The 14,498-nt window shown below is 39.2% G+C and overlaps 2 protein-coding genes across 4 annotated transcripts in view; one reads left to right on the top strand and one right to left on the bottom strand.

Annotated features, from left to right (window-relative positions):
* Positions 1–3,543: 3,543 nt before the first annotated feature.
* On the bottom strand, positions 3,544–12,024 carry LOC105929212 (beta-galactosidase-1-like protein 2). 2 transcript variants are annotated; one of them, XM_036150180.1, is made up of 19 exons: positions 11,851–12,024; positions 11,525–11,710; positions 10,898–10,966; positions 10,698–10,793; positions 10,478–10,586; positions 10,299–10,391; positions 10,124–10,205; positions 9,954–10,018; positions 8,262–8,346; positions 7,911–8,048; positions 7,732–7,812; positions 7,476–7,582; positions 6,325–6,471; positions 6,162–6,233; positions 5,750–5,828; positions 5,339–5,426; positions 5,012–5,126; positions 4,614–4,730; positions 3,547–4,447 (listed from the first exon to the last, which is right to left on the bottom strand). In XM_036150180.1, exons 2-19 carry the CDS (start codon positions 11,686–11,688, stop codon positions 4,337–4,339), a joined length of 1,818 nt encoding a protein of 605 aa, XP_036006073.1. In that variant the 5' UTR covers positions 11,689–11,710; positions 11,851–12,024; the 3' UTR covers positions 3,547–4,336. The 2 variants fall into 2 exon arrangements, with proteins under 2 accessions (XP_036006072.1, XP_036006073.1); XM_036150179.1 differs by having other exon boundaries at positions 3,544–4,447; positions 9,954–10,205.
* A 1,750-nt stretch (positions 12,025–13,774) lies between these two features.
* Positions 13,775–14,498, top strand: part of LOC105929202 (beta-galactosidase-1-like protein 2) — a 36,420-nt gene continuing 35,696 nt past the window's right edge. Inside the window, exons 1-2 of one of the 2 annotated variants that reach the window (XM_036149862.1) lie at positions 13,806–13,880; positions 14,002–14,203. In XM_036149862.1, the coding sequence (XP_036005755.1) occupies positions 13,823–13,880; positions 14,002–14,203 (260 nt within the window). In that variant the 5' untranslated portion in view covers positions 13,806–13,822. Of the gene's footprint in view, positions 14,204–14,498 lie in introns of both variants that reach the window. The other variant, XM_036149861.1, reaches the window with a different exon arrangement.

The raw sequence follows: 14,498 nt of genomic DNA, 5'->3' as shown, positions 1-14,498 counted from the left end.
GCTAATTGTTCAATCAAGCTTCATACTGGTAACCTGACAACAGCCAGCTGTATGTATCGCTCCGCCTAGCTCCACTCACATACATCTGGGACACCGCCATAGGCATTGCCTTTACTGAAGGCTGGGCCTTATCAAAACTCCTTGCATATGATTGGATAAGCCACTTGTCTGTCATCTTTATCGACGTGCTATTTCAACCACTCACACCGAAGCTAACCCGTGACGCTGATGAGACCGACGCCAAAAAAAACTTTTTTTTTTTTTTTTTATGTGTTTGCGGCTCTAGTGCAGGGTTTCCCGCAGCGCTATCTTGGCGAGGCGGCCGCGGAAAACGTGTCGTCCACCCCCCCGCTCCGCGGAGAAAAAGTCATCCACCCCCCCCCCCCCCCCCCCCCCCCCCCCCCGGGGGGGGGGGGGGGGGGGGGGGGGGGGGGGGTGACTCCCCCGACTCGCGGGGGAAATTGCTGCGGGAAACACTGTAGTGGCACACCTTTTATTGACAGTGAGCTGACAGGAGGAGGGGGGATACAGGCGGCAAAGCGCCGCGGGTCAGAGTCGATCCCGGGCCGACCGCGTTGAGGACTAAAGGCCTCCTAACATGATTCGCGCTAACCGCTAACCGCTCCGAGGCGCGTCCGCGTCCCGGAAAACAAAACTTGCCAAATCCGGTCGGGGGAAGGGCAAAAACATGGTTTCCACCAACAAAAGCCTTCAGAGGCGTTCTCTGATGTTCTTTTAATGAAACAATATTAGGTAGATTGGACAACACGGAAGAAATAGCAGCATCAATGCTAACGCTTGCTTCCTCGATGCGAGCCGCCATTGTTGTTGGAATCTCACGGTGGCTTCTCCACTACGTCACATCCATGAAACACCCGCCCTGCGTCCTGATTGGCCAGACCAAAAATTTGGTTGGGGAAATCACTTTCAATCAGCCGTGTCCCAGATGTATGTGAGTGGAGCTAGGCGGAGCGAGACATACAGCTGGCTGTTGTCAGGTTATCATACTGGTACCTCTCCCAGATTCGATCTTAAGCGAGGAGTGAGGCAAGGTTGCCCGGTGTCCCCATACCTCTTTTTGATCTGCTCTCAATTACTTACAGATTTCATTAAACTCAACCACTTGAAAGGTATCACTATTGCTGAAAAAGAGATTATAATTAGTCAATTAGCTGACGATACCACTTTATTCTTAAAAGATGCTTCTCAGGTTTCTTTAGCAATTAATACAGTTGAGAAATTTTATAGAGCGTCTGGACTCTACCTTAACATTGGTAAATGTGAACTTTTAGCCCTTAAAAATTGTAACACATCCTCCATCTATAATATTCCTGTAAAAGACTCTGTCACCTATCTCGGCATAAAGATCAACAAAGATCAAATCTCTAGAAATGCTCTGAATTTTAACCCTATTATAGAAAATGTACAAAAGAAACTCAATTCTTGGCTCCAAAGAGATTTATCAATTCAAGGAAGAATTTTATTAGCAAAAGCAGAAGGTATCTCCCGTTTAACTTATCCAGCTTTGTCTCTTTCTGTAAATAAACAAACATCTGACATCATTGATAAAATGCTTTACAGATTTGTATGGAAAAATAGAATTCATTATATCAGGAAATCAGTTTTAATGAACTCATTGGAACTTGGTGGCCTCAATTTTCTTGATTTTTCGACCTTAAACAATACATTCAAAATAAATTGGATTAAACAGTTTCTTAAAAATTCATCCTCAATCTGGAATTTTATACCAAACTATTTATTCTCAAAACTTGGTGGCCTTAAATTTATTCTTCTTTGCAACTACAACATTGAAAAACTCCCTATAAAGTTATCTAATTTCCACAAACAAATGCTTCTGTCCTGGTCTCTAATTTACAAACACAATTTTTCGCCCCATCGCTATCATATTTGGAACAATGGAGACATTCTGTACAAACATAAATCTTTGTTCTTGGAAAATTGGTTCGAACATGGAATCATTTTAGTTCAGCAGCTTTTCAGTCCCGATGGAGTCTTAATGTCATATTCTGAACTTCTAGAAAAGTTTGGTCTCCCCATACCTCCTAAAGAATATGCACTTGTTTTTGATGCCATCCCGTCTGGTGTCATAATGCTTTTTAAATCTTCTAGAACTTCTGTTCTGACTCCACCGGATCTGGACCCTGCTAACACTAATGTTGGTCAAATCTGTTTTTCTACTATAAAACAAAAGAACAACCGTGATATACGTGCCTTATTCCAGAAGGACATTGTCTCTGCTCCAAATGCTATTTCGTATTGGAATAACTTTGCCTCCAACCTGGACTGGGGAAAAATCTGGTGTCTTCCATCTAAATATTTGATTATTAATAAGATCAAAGAAGTATCTTTTAAGATTATCCATCGTTTTTATCCCTGTAAATTTTTCCTGCAACGATACAAAAAAGACATTGACACAAACTGTTCATTCTGCCAACTCCATGAAGAAGATCTCTGTCATTTATTCTGGTCATGTAATTTCTCATGTATTTTCTGGCAAGATATTTGTACATTTATTTCCCAAACAATTCTTGATGGCTTTTCTCTTAACTATATAAATGTGTTGTTTGGATTCTTCTCTTATCCCACTAATAAAACTAAACATTTTTATATTATCAATCTAATTTTATTTGTTGCCAAATATCATATACATAAATCTAAATTTTCAAATCAGAAACCTCGCTTTGCAGCCTTTAGAGAGGAATTCAAACAATATATTAGATCTCTCGAATATTCAAAAAATAGAAAAGCCATTAAGACAATGGATTTGTGCTCCTACTTTAATATCTTTCTCAGTTAATTTTTCATTTATTTATTGGCTTTTCGATTTGTTTGTGCTTGATATGTAACACCCTGGCATTACTGTCTTGTCTGTTTTATTACTCATTTGTATTGTTAATTTTGCTTGTTTGTAAACCCCTTTATTATCAATAAAAAAAAAAAAAAAAAAAAAAAAAAAAAAAAAAAAGACAACCTGGTCGCCCAATCACAGAGCTTATTGCCACATTACATCCAGCTCTAAACAGAGTAAAGTTCATATTATCGTGAAATAAGTTCAGCCTTAACGCCTCTTGCCCAGGGGTCTGCAACCTTTCCACTCCAGAGAGCCATTTTTGCCTTCAGCCTGGCTAAATAAAATCTGTTTGGAGCCACAAATATTACATGACCTTTTGGGAAAAGGCAACTTCTGATTTTTTATATCTATTAGCGAAAACATATTGCAATTTTTAAAGGATCACTATTTATATTTTTAGGTTTTAAAATGAAGAAAAAAAAAATCAAAAGTATAGTTGCTGCTTCCTTTTGTAATTCTGCTGCGGAAATTGAATGCCAAATAATCCATAAAAAAAACAAATAAAACCTCAATTTGTTACATGTATTTTTTTCTTTAAAACTCTTGGTACTTTATGATCTTTAGCCAGAGTTATTAAAAGCCAATGTGAAAGGTCCAAAGAACCACTTGCGGCTCTAGAGCCGCAGGTTGCAGACCTGTGCTCTAGCCAGACTATTCGGTAATACCAGTCAGAGTCACTCTAGATGTAAAACTCTGGGTGACATGGTCAAGTTGTCTATTCATGTTGCTGCTCAGTTTTGAGTAATTTAATCCAGACAAATTGCATCCTCTTAACAACAAATTGCTACGCAGACACGCGTCTTATAACATCACTAAGGCAAAACCAACTGATTAGTTAATAATATATTTATGTGTTTTTAATCGAAGCTGTCAAGGTTGTTTATCTGTTTTAGCTGCAGAAAACATTTGAAGCATAGGCGAAAACACGGAAAGCATGAAGAGTTGGCCCCAGGCAGTGGCTTGTGTTGAAGTAAATTAAAGTTTTGCTGGTTTGAAGCTGTGTTTTATAAACACCGTTATGAAACCATACCCATCCACTCAAAATGATCCAAAATTATTCAATGATCGCTGAAGGATTCGCTTTATTCTTGATCCTCTTGTGAGGTAATCAACAACAACAAAATCACAAAAGCAGATTTCTTTAATTTTATCTTTGCTGGGCTCATTATAAACCTTGTATTTATTGAAGATCCAGCAGTGGAAATGCACACTTCATCACTAAATTGTATTTTTATTGTCAGTGTACATGTGTTTAAAAAATGTTTACTCTGCCGGAAAGTCTCTTTAATTCTGGAAAGCGTTGCAGTGTATGGCACAGAAGCAACAATAGCAAAAAAACATTTAGCTCTGAATAAAATTAGTTAAACTGCCACAAAGGAGAATCACACCACTAGTGTGTTAACTGGTGCGTCTAATTCCCCATTAATGTTCAGTCACAGTAACGCATTTATCTGTGGATAATATTTACAGCAGACTGCAAAAGGGAAGTTTGTAAACATCAATAGTCTTTCCACAATCAGGAGTTTCAGAAAACAAAATTTTGCCATCAACTTTTTCTTCTTCAAAAACAATGATCTGAAAGAAAGCAGAGACAAAAATACATTATAAGGCATAATTTAATCCTAAACAAACTCGCAGAGAGAGAGAGAGACAGAGAGAGAGAGCAAAAATCAAATTCCTTTTCTGCTTCTGAAGATAACCATAGATAATTTGAACCACCTTTGTAGTTTGGACATTGTACCTGATTCTCTCCAGTTCTGAGCCAAGGCCCTGGGAGATAAAGGAACTGCTGGGGTCCGATGAGCCAGTAACGACCAAGGTTCTGGCCGTTGACAAACACAACCCCTTTACCCCAATCCTGTGAAGCAACATGCATGGTTCATGTGTAGGATCGGCAAAGGGGGAAGCTCTTTTTCCCTCCCCAAAATGTTCCAAATTCAAGCAAGAATTATATATATTTTTAATGTTTTTGAAATCCCTGGTAATTTAAAACAGATCTTAAAATTTGTTTGGGTTTGGTTTGCAATTGAAATATTCATTAAACAAATACAATCCATGAAGAGTAGATTTTGTTTTATTCTTGCTGATGCCATTAATGCCATTAAATCACCACATAAATAAATAAATACATATATTCACAGGGAGTTTGATGAAGGTGTCTTTCGGGAGGCCGTCCACAACGAGCTTGGCCTGGAAAAACCCTGGGACCGGCGGTGACTTGTAGTCGGTTTTCCACTGACCTGAAGTTGACAGTCTAAAAAGAAACACATTAGGGATGCCGTGCAGTTCCAGAAGAGAGTCAATCTAAGTGTGTGAACTCTCATTGATCCTGATGCTTAATTCAGCACACAAACTATTGACAGAAATTATGCTCAGTCTCACTGTTAAGGTTGGTGCTGTTTCACACAAGGATAATGTCAGGAACAGATTCAAACGAATTGGAAAATTCAGATATAGAGCGCAAACCTTTTCAGAAAGCATGGCTTTAGATCTAGACAGAACATGGTGAATCCTCTTAGGGGCGTGTGATTTAGCTCAATGTCTCCCACAATACCTGTAACCAACAATCCAAATCCAAGTCATTAACACTATGGTGAACACTAAACATACAAATGTGTGAACCAGAAAAAAAAAATCATAATAATCAATAATGGTTTGGGACATCAAAGATGAAAAGGTCTGCTTTCTTTAACTTCTTTTGGTTCACTTTATTTAAAATACCTGATGATAATTCTTTACCTGTAAAATTGGATTGTTTTAGCTGTGAAAATGCCTCCCAAATGGCTTATAAAAAGGTTTTGAGTGGATCATAATAGAAAGGTAGTAATAAAGCGGCACGTGATGTATAGTGCTCCTTGTACAGCGATGTGCGAATACCTTTGCGCTGATTATCGAGAGCTTTCCCATAGTTCACTCTTCCACAGTTTTCAACAAGCACAGCCAAAGTCCTCTCTCCCTGTGAAGCGCACAAGTCCGTGTTACGTATTTGGAGAGTTCTGATAAGGAGTCGTGATGAAAATCAACGTAAAAAAAAAAAAAGATGAAGATAAAGATAAAGGCAAAAGAGCGAACAAAAAGAACAACCAGCAATTCTAAACTGTTACCCAGTTTGAAAATATTTGGCAGGCATTAACATATAAGATAAAACAAACTCTGTTCTTGAAAAACTGATGAAGCTTAAAATAGTGTCAAACAGAATATTACGTTTGCAACTTCTACCTATAAAGTCTCTGTTCAAGGAGCCGACAACAAGTTCTTCTATGCTCACGTAGCACTTGATAAATAATACCTTGGCATCAGGCAGTGCGACTTCATGAGTCCTGTGGTCCAAACACCCTACATATTGCCTATCCAAGAACACCTGAAGAACATCAAGGTGCATGCAGGATGTGAGTCACATAGCATGAACTTGCATTATGTAGAAGCACTATGTCTGTCTATGGGTCTCTCACCAGTGCTCTGTCCCGGATGTTGTTCACGGAGTTAAGAGCTCCTCCGCTGCTGATGGTAGTTTCGTACAGCGTGTAGCCATACGACTGACCGCTGTTGTTGTTGACCGGGAGATTCTCCATGTTTATCGGGCTCTCCGACCTGCACGGCTGCATGGGTACATGGTCACATTTAGGAATTTGAGAATTCCCCTTCTCAAATTCTCTCTTGTTACATCCACAAAGTGCTTTTTACTGTTTCTTTATGTGATAGACCAACACAACGTAGTGTTTGAAGTGAACGGAAAAGGTTGGTTGGTTTGGCAGCCTTCGTGAACATCGATCTTCAAGTCTTACTGAAGAATTGCCGTTGGATTTTGGTCTGAACTTTGACTAGGCCATTCTAACGCATTATTATGCTCTGACCCAGACCGCTGGGGTTTGGGCTGCATGTCTGAGTTCCTTGACCTGTTGGGGTGACCCTCTACTTGACTCAAGTCTTTTTTTGTTCAGCATCTACAAGGTCTGTTGACTGCCTTGTATTCAAAGCCACCCATCTTCCCATCAACTCCTACCAGCTTACTTTTCTGTGGTGAAGCAGCACCCAGTGTTTATATGTAGGCCAAAGCATTTCAGTTTGGTCTTATCTGAAAAGAGCACCTTTGTCTAAACTGTAACCCGTGGCTTGTGGTAAACTACCAACTACTGTGAACATTAGCTTTCATCTTCCACGAAGGTCAGATTTGCAGACTACATGACAAATGGATGTCCTGTCCACACATTCTCCAAGTTAAGCTGTGGATCTTTGCAGCTCCCAACAGTTCCAGTGGTTGTTCTGTTCGCTTCCCTTATCAACGCTCACATAGGAATTTCTGGGCATGGTCTGCAGCTGTTCAATATCCTTTCCAGTTTTGGATGATGGATTGAACTGTGCCCTGTGAGGATTTTAACGATGAGATGCTGTTTCACAATCTGACCCTGCCTTTAACTTTTCCGAAATGTAATCCTTGACCTGTCAGGTTTGTTCTTTGGTCTTTTTAATACTATTTGTTCATTTATGTGCTATAACTAAGCTGCGTTAACATGTCACAAACTAATCCAGCGAACCGTGTCTTAGGATGTAACAATTTATTGTGATTTGTGATTTAAGCTGTCACACCGTACAGGTAGCTTACCTTCTCTGTGAACTGCAGACTGTCCCACAGAGACAGGTACTGCTGCGTGAACACAGGCTCATAAGCTGTCCTCTCCAGAGGAGAAGGCACCTCAGGAAGCGCTTCAGCTGGAACACAGGCAGGCATTTCATTGAAAACCAATCACGCCGCCATTTCCGATTTCGTTGATAACGAGGACAAGAAATTGATTGCAAGGTGCTCCTTTCGTCTTGTGAAACTTGAACGGTAGTCCAGATGAGATTGCTGAAGGACTTACAGTTGTACCGGCTGAATAAATCCCTCAGAGCTTCAAATTTGGTAGTGTAGTCCCCCGCTTCAGAGAGTGGAGCGTCATAATCTGCCAAGAAACCGTTTATAAAACCAATGTTAAATGTTTATCACATATTGTTATGCTATTGATTTGATTTTTGCTCAAAAGACCCCTCCTCTCCCTACCATAACTTGTTGTAACTGGTTTGTAGATGCCAAAGTCCATTGCTCCATTCATGAAGCCAAAGTTGGTCCCACCATGAAACATGTACAGGTTAATGGAAACTCCTCTCGCCAAAATCTCAGACACCACACCCAGCATGTCTGTCAGGGCAGCACATAAGTCACTCACTGTGGTCGTGAAAAAGCTCAGATAAAATGTGAGATTATGCAAGAAGCAAGAGCTAGTATCAACCTTTGCGGCAGCACCCCTGCCTTTCAAACGGATCTTCAGGTAATGACTCTTAATTGTTATTTAGGCGTGTGCAATAACGTGAGTGGATGCTGGAAACAAGAAGGGCTCCAAAGCTTAAGTACCTTCTGCGTGGAACACATGATGAAGCTCTCCCCAGACATCAAACCACCCAGACCAATACTCCATCACCATCAGAGGTTTCTGGGGCTGAAAACAATACGTGTGTGTAATAAATAAATAAGGTCTATTAGAAATCCCATCTAACACTGGCTAACCAGTGCAAGGGAGTCATTATTTGATTCACAATATTGACAAGAGTTGTTGGCACCCATGGTAAAGATGTGTAAAAACATTTTTTTTTTTAAAAATTCATGTATTTTGCAGCAACATAAGCACATTGCAAATGTAAAAAAAAAAAACAAAAAAAAAAAAAAAAACTTTTGATTTGAGTAACTTTGTTTGGTGAGAAAAAAAATCCCACATTAAGGAATTTCTTATTGTAAATGACAGTGGTTTTTGAATTGGCCTCTTTTAAACATGTAACAATTTAACAAGTGAAGATAATGACTATATGTATTTATATATATATATATATATATATATATATATATATATATATATATATATATATATATATATATATAAATATAGTATTGTTCATATTTACATTATGCAATGCATTGATGGTAGCATAATGGTTCAATTGCTGTCTAAACTTTGAACAATCCTTTTTGCCAATAGGACTGTACTTAAATAAAATTACAATAATCACATTTTTAATAAACTGGCATACAGAGAGAGATGACTATCTCCATCTATATCTTCTAGATTCCGGGGTCTTCTCCAACCCTCTCTTCACCTCAGTTTTTTTTTTTTACATAAGATTTAGTCCTGAGATGGTTATAGGAGACGGTGGATATTTGGAGTGGACAACCATTCCTATGTTGATTTGTCCAGATGTTTTGCACCTTTTATTCTGTTGACGACCCATTTTCAGTTGCTGACAGAGGCTAACAACAGTTTACTGGAGATGTGCTGGTATTTTAAAGAGCTTGTGATAACATGCAGTCTAAGAAGATTCCTGATGCCTTTGGGAGTGAAAACAGGCCTACAGCATCACAGATCCTGCCGCATGAGGACGCTTTCCAGCACATCTCTTTATTTCATGCCAAAGCTGCCTGAAGTGTCTGTTTCTGAAAAGCTACATTTTAAGCTCATCTGACAAAGCACAAAGGCTGAGTAGAGATTAACAGATTGGATGTGTTTACGTGTGTTTTGGTAGAACAGATCCCTCTTTTTCGCTGGTGCGCCTCCTAAACAGCTGCTTGATATTCAAATAAGCTCCAATGGTTGTCATAGAGACTCGATGACCCCATGATGTCAAACTGTGCTGCTCTAAATATGAGCTTTGGATATGTTTTTACCTCCCTTGGCTAAAGAGAATGGGCCACTGTGTCATGTCATGTTAATAACTCAGGAAGTCAGCAAGCCATGAGTACTAATTAGTTCCCAGAAGCTTAGCTCAACTTATCTCATTTACATTCATCTTAAAGTTAACAATTGCGCCACCAGGGGTTGTGTGAAAAGTTAGGGCCCCCTCTCCTCGCTAATGACTAAATGTTCTCAGATTAAAGAGTGAATATTTCACTTTCTTTTACATGTGAGATTATGCTACTGGAGCAGGAGGAATTTAGTCAAAGGCTTTTTACCCATCCTTACCGGGAAGGGGCAAGTCTGCACTTCACCTTTATAAGCTGTAAAGATGCAGCGACGGCAGCAAGGCAAGCATTAAATGCTTAGTTAGCACTATTTACCTGCAGGCATGCTAAGTGCTGAATGGCTCCAAACGACAGCCTCTGGAGATTTATTGTTTTTAGAACTGAAAGGATCAAATTCACAAATATTTTCAACGACATTAAGAGCAACATATAACTAATCGGAAAACGCAAGATACCGCATGTTCTGTCATAAATGATGTAATTACCTCCCTCCATCCCTCTGTATCCCAAGCCTTCCCAGTTGTCAGATGTTAGCAGGAGCTCACTGACCCCTCGGGATTGGAGACACTATAATGTATATGGAAGTAGGTAAATGAAGAAAAATTAAATACATTAAAATAAAAGAAGGTTGTTGCCGAAAAAAGCCAGCAATTAACTCACATTCTTTAGGAAAGGCATATATTCGTCGTCTTTAGCGTATGATCCATACTCGTTCTCGATTTGGAGAGCAATGATTGGTCCGCCATTTTCAAACTAAAAAAAAATACATTCTTTTAATCAAACGTCCGACTGTTCTTTTTAAAACAAAAAGCCATAACAAAACAGGGACGTGCAGTTACCATCAAGGGTTTAACAACCGAGACAAGTTTGTCAAAGTACAAGTTGACAGCATTTACAAATCCAGGGTAAGTCGTCCTCAACTGCATGTCTTTATCTTGTAGCAACCAGCTGGAAACAACCCCCCCAAAACAATACAAATCAGACAATGGGTATACCAAAGACAACAGAAGATCACCAAAAAATATCCCATTTGAAAAAATAAAAGTCCGATGCCGTCACCTAGGTAAGCCACCCAAGTCCCATTCAGCACAGATGTAAGGTCCAGGCCGTAGGATCACCCAGAAACCTATCTCTGCTGCTAAGCTGATGTAAGCCCTGCATGAAAGAGACACAGAAATGTTTTTTTTTTTTCAAAACTGCCAACTCAGAAAGTCTTTTTCTGTATTCCAACTAAACAACGATATTATGCTGAGCCTTTCCTGAGATCTAGCTGATCTTGGAAGTTAAACGCTCCTCTCTCAGGCTCATGCAGGTTCCATGGCACGTATCTGCAAAACAGACCAGAAAGGAAAGGTTTTGTCTATAATAAATGAAAACACAATCCAATAGGTTATAGAAATCCTGATGTATGTAACAGTGTTAGTCAAAAGTTGAAAAAAAAGCCCCACATTAGCATATTAACTGTGGACTATTAATGGCTAATTTTGATTATTCTATTTATTAGGGTTAAACAGTTTTACAAAATTCAATGACATCTGAAAACTAAAGCTGGGTGCACAAGCTGAAATTTATTGAGTGTTTTTTTTTCATCCCATTGTTAAAATGTAGGATCAAATATATAAACCTCTATAAAATCCAGTAATATGACAACTTCTGACAAAGCTCTGACTATATATTTGACCACTCTCTGTCAGAAATGGTGGAGCTTGTTTAAGTTGGTTGGTTTCCTGGCCTGCACTTGACTTTCAGATATAGTGCACGATACTGCAATGAAGGTTATATTTAGTGACATCGCAGATGTTTAATGCAAGTTTTCAGTCTGTGTGGAGAAAAGTGTGTTCAAAGGCACTTAATTAATTTCGGTCTGTGTTTAAAGGCAAACACACGTTGCAAGAGTATTGAGACCACAGGCCTTCATCTTCAGCAGCCGGTCCTTCCAGTATGGTCTGGGCACGCGGAAGTAGTGGATGGAGCCTCCCAGGATGCGAAAGGGCTCCCCCCTCAGAGTGAACTGAGAGGAGTTGGCCCTCAGACCCTCCAAACTGCTCATTGTCCCCACTTTAATATGAGATCTTGTTTAGCAGAAACAGAAAAAGCAGATCTTGTAAGCTGTGATCAAAACACCATATACAACATATTAAAAAGGTTTAACAGAACATCAGAGAACTGATGTTACTGCTAGTGAGATATATTGTAGTGTGGCCAGGCTTACCAAGCTTTAGCTTTAGTATCCAAAAGGCTGAAATGTTGGAGAAAATCCACTGTCGGCTGATTCGAGAGCATCTGAGGGTCAAATGGTACTGGGAGGCCACAAATACTGTGAATAAGGCTTACTATTGTTGTTGGAGAACAACAGTGTCCTAAAGCTCTCTCTCTCTCTCTCTCTCTCACTGAAAATACTTTACACCACAGAAAACCTACTGAGCAAATTACACACGAAACACTACTTACAAAGATCTATCTATCTATCTATCTACTATCTATCTACGAGCTAGCGATCTATCGATCATCTAGCTATCTATCTATCTAAGGATCTAGCTAGTCTCTATCTCTCTCTCTATATCATATCTTATATATATATATATATATATATTATATATTATATATATATATATATATATAGCATGTATTTCTGTCAGGAAAAGTGGTATTCAAGCTTGCTCACAGAAAAGAACACACAAATATGGCTGTAGTGGTCATACATGTATATGCTTCTATGCATCTGTATTCGCAACTAGGCCTGGGCAACATATCGAGATTTTAAAAAAATATTGACATAAAATAAGAGATATAAGATGAGACTGCCGTATTTTTTGGGGTGATCCCAAGCCACGTGTTTTTTATGGCTTATATATCAACTTTAAATGGTAATTCATATTGACCAGTATATGAACCAAGTAGTAAACATTACCATCTATAGCCACAAGAGGGCTATCCTGCTCCTGTACCACTTAAAAATTAATTGAAACATTAATTTATGGACAACAAAGACTGAACATGTTTGTATGTTCTTTTGGTGTTTGAGTGTGCATTCGCGCAGGGGAGTTGCGTGGTGCAGGTTGAAGGGCCCAGACTGTGACAAAACTCTGTCATTAGACTGTCTGCGAAGCTAATAACAACTAGAGCTAGTTTAAAGGTCTGCTGTCCAGGCGGGTTACAACTTTGCTGATGTATGTGAGCTTTATGTTGCTCTGAAGCATCCATGTTTTACTGTTAGCTTAGCACATAGCACCGTTACGATCACGGTCTAATTTAGACGTAATTTTTACAACTTTCGGCGTAACGTGTCATTATGCTCAAATGCGCTGGTTAAACCCTTGCTGGTTGGAGTTGCTAATTTACCCCATTCATCCTCCCAGCTATGTTCCGTGTAATTCAGCCTCTTGTGGATGCAGCTGTGTAATTAGATAAATCGGTTTACCAGATTAAATGTCAGTTTTTAGTCTTAGATTGTGTGAAATAAATGTCTAAATAAATGTGTATTGCCAAGTGCGACGTATAGTGCGGCGCGACTTATATATGTTTTTTTTCCTCTTTGTGACGCATTTTTTGACTGATGCGACTTATAGTCTAGAGTGATTTATAGACTGAAAAATACGATATATCGTTTATATTGAGATTGTATAATGTTGCGCTATAACTATACTTTTATGTATTCCATTAGGTTATTTTTTTTTTACATTTATCTACAGCTTTTTGTTAAATAATTTACCTGTGGAATAAAGCTTTGCTGTAGGGATGCCTTTTTATAATTACTTTATTAAATGAAAAACATATCGAGATAAATACCATATATCGGTATTCAGCCTAAAAAATATCAGGATGTTATTATATTGCCCAGCCCTATTTGCTGCCTACATTGTCCTATTTGTGTGCATTGCTCAGCTTCGCATCCCATTGTCCTGCCAGCCTCCTTTATGCTATTTCCACCTGCAACCTGCGTGCAATAACATCCATAGAGTGGTGCTTGGAAATCTTACTGAAATCGTAACTTTCTAAAAATCCCATTTCATAGCTTTGTTTAGCTGTTGAAATTGTTTCACGTTAGATGGTGACATTGGTTTTAGATTTTTTTTTTTTTTTTTTGGTTTGATTTAGTTTTGGTTTTTCCAACTCAGTACTGACAACATCAGCGTAGCGTTGAGACCGTTCCTTTAACACGTGATCGAAATGGACCAGTACCTATGCGTTGCGCTGTTCAAGAGGAAAGGAAAACTTCCTCTCAGCCTCCTTTTCATCTTGGTAAATAATCAACAGACGTGTAAAGCCCTGCGCTTTAAGACCAGTCGGTATAAAGAATATAAGCGCTTAGTGTTTTACTTTTACATCGGACGGTGTGTGATCGGTGTGGTTGGTCTGCCAGGGTCCTGTGTTATTGAAGAGGACTGCACGGGTGCGCGCTCCGCTCTGTTGACACTGCGGAAGCGCGCACAGGAAACAGAAGTCCCGCTGTTTTGGTCCATGGAAAAGTCGTCGGTTTTAGGTGTCCGTCTGTCCTTAAAGCAACGCTATTTGCTCCTGCTTGGCTTCGCTGCTGCTGTAATAATTGCTTCTCAGTTTACGAGGTAAGAAAGGCTTTGTAACGCGTTTACATTTGAAGGCAGGCATGGATTTGGGGGCAGAACCCCGCCCACTGCCCGAGCTAAAGGCTTTCTGCCTCTGCAGCCAAAAGTTGCAGCAGGCAGACTCACCACACTGGAATAAATGTTTTAAAATGACATCGTTGTCAGATAACTTATCAAACAACATCTACCCGGGTTCTCCAGTGGTTTTATTTAATGATACAATGTGACTAAACTAAAGTCAATATTTCTAAAATATTGTAAAATACTGAAAATAATTTTTTGGCAAAATGTGTCA

The sequence above is a fragment of the Fundulus heteroclitus genome, chromosome 18, assembly GCF_011125445.2.
Source record: "Fundulus heteroclitus isolate FHET01 chromosome 18, MU-UCD_Fhet_4.1, whole genome shotgun sequence".
In the NCBI taxonomy this organism is placed as follows: Eukaryota; Metazoa; Chordata; class Actinopteri; order Cyprinodontiformes; family Fundulidae; genus Fundulus; species Fundulus heteroclitus.
The sequence above is the reverse complement of the archived record's forward strand: the minus strand, read 5'-3'. Positions and strand labels throughout refer to the sequence as shown.

Bases quoted from the DNA above. Each gene is read 5' to 3' on its own strand.
- LOC105929212 (XM_036150179.1), bottom strand. From the start codon at position 11,688: ATGAGCAGTTTGGAGGGTCTGAGGGCCAACTCCTCTCAGTTCACTCTG. The intron at 10,794-10,897 runs GAAAGGCTCAGC...TCTTTCATGCAG, and splicing joins CAAGATCAGCTAGATCTCAG to GGCTTACATCAGCTTAGCAG. The intron at 8,049-8,261 runs GTACTTAAGCTT...CTGCCCTGACAG, and splicing joins TCATGTGTTCCACGCAGAAG to ACATGCTGGGTGTGGTGTCT.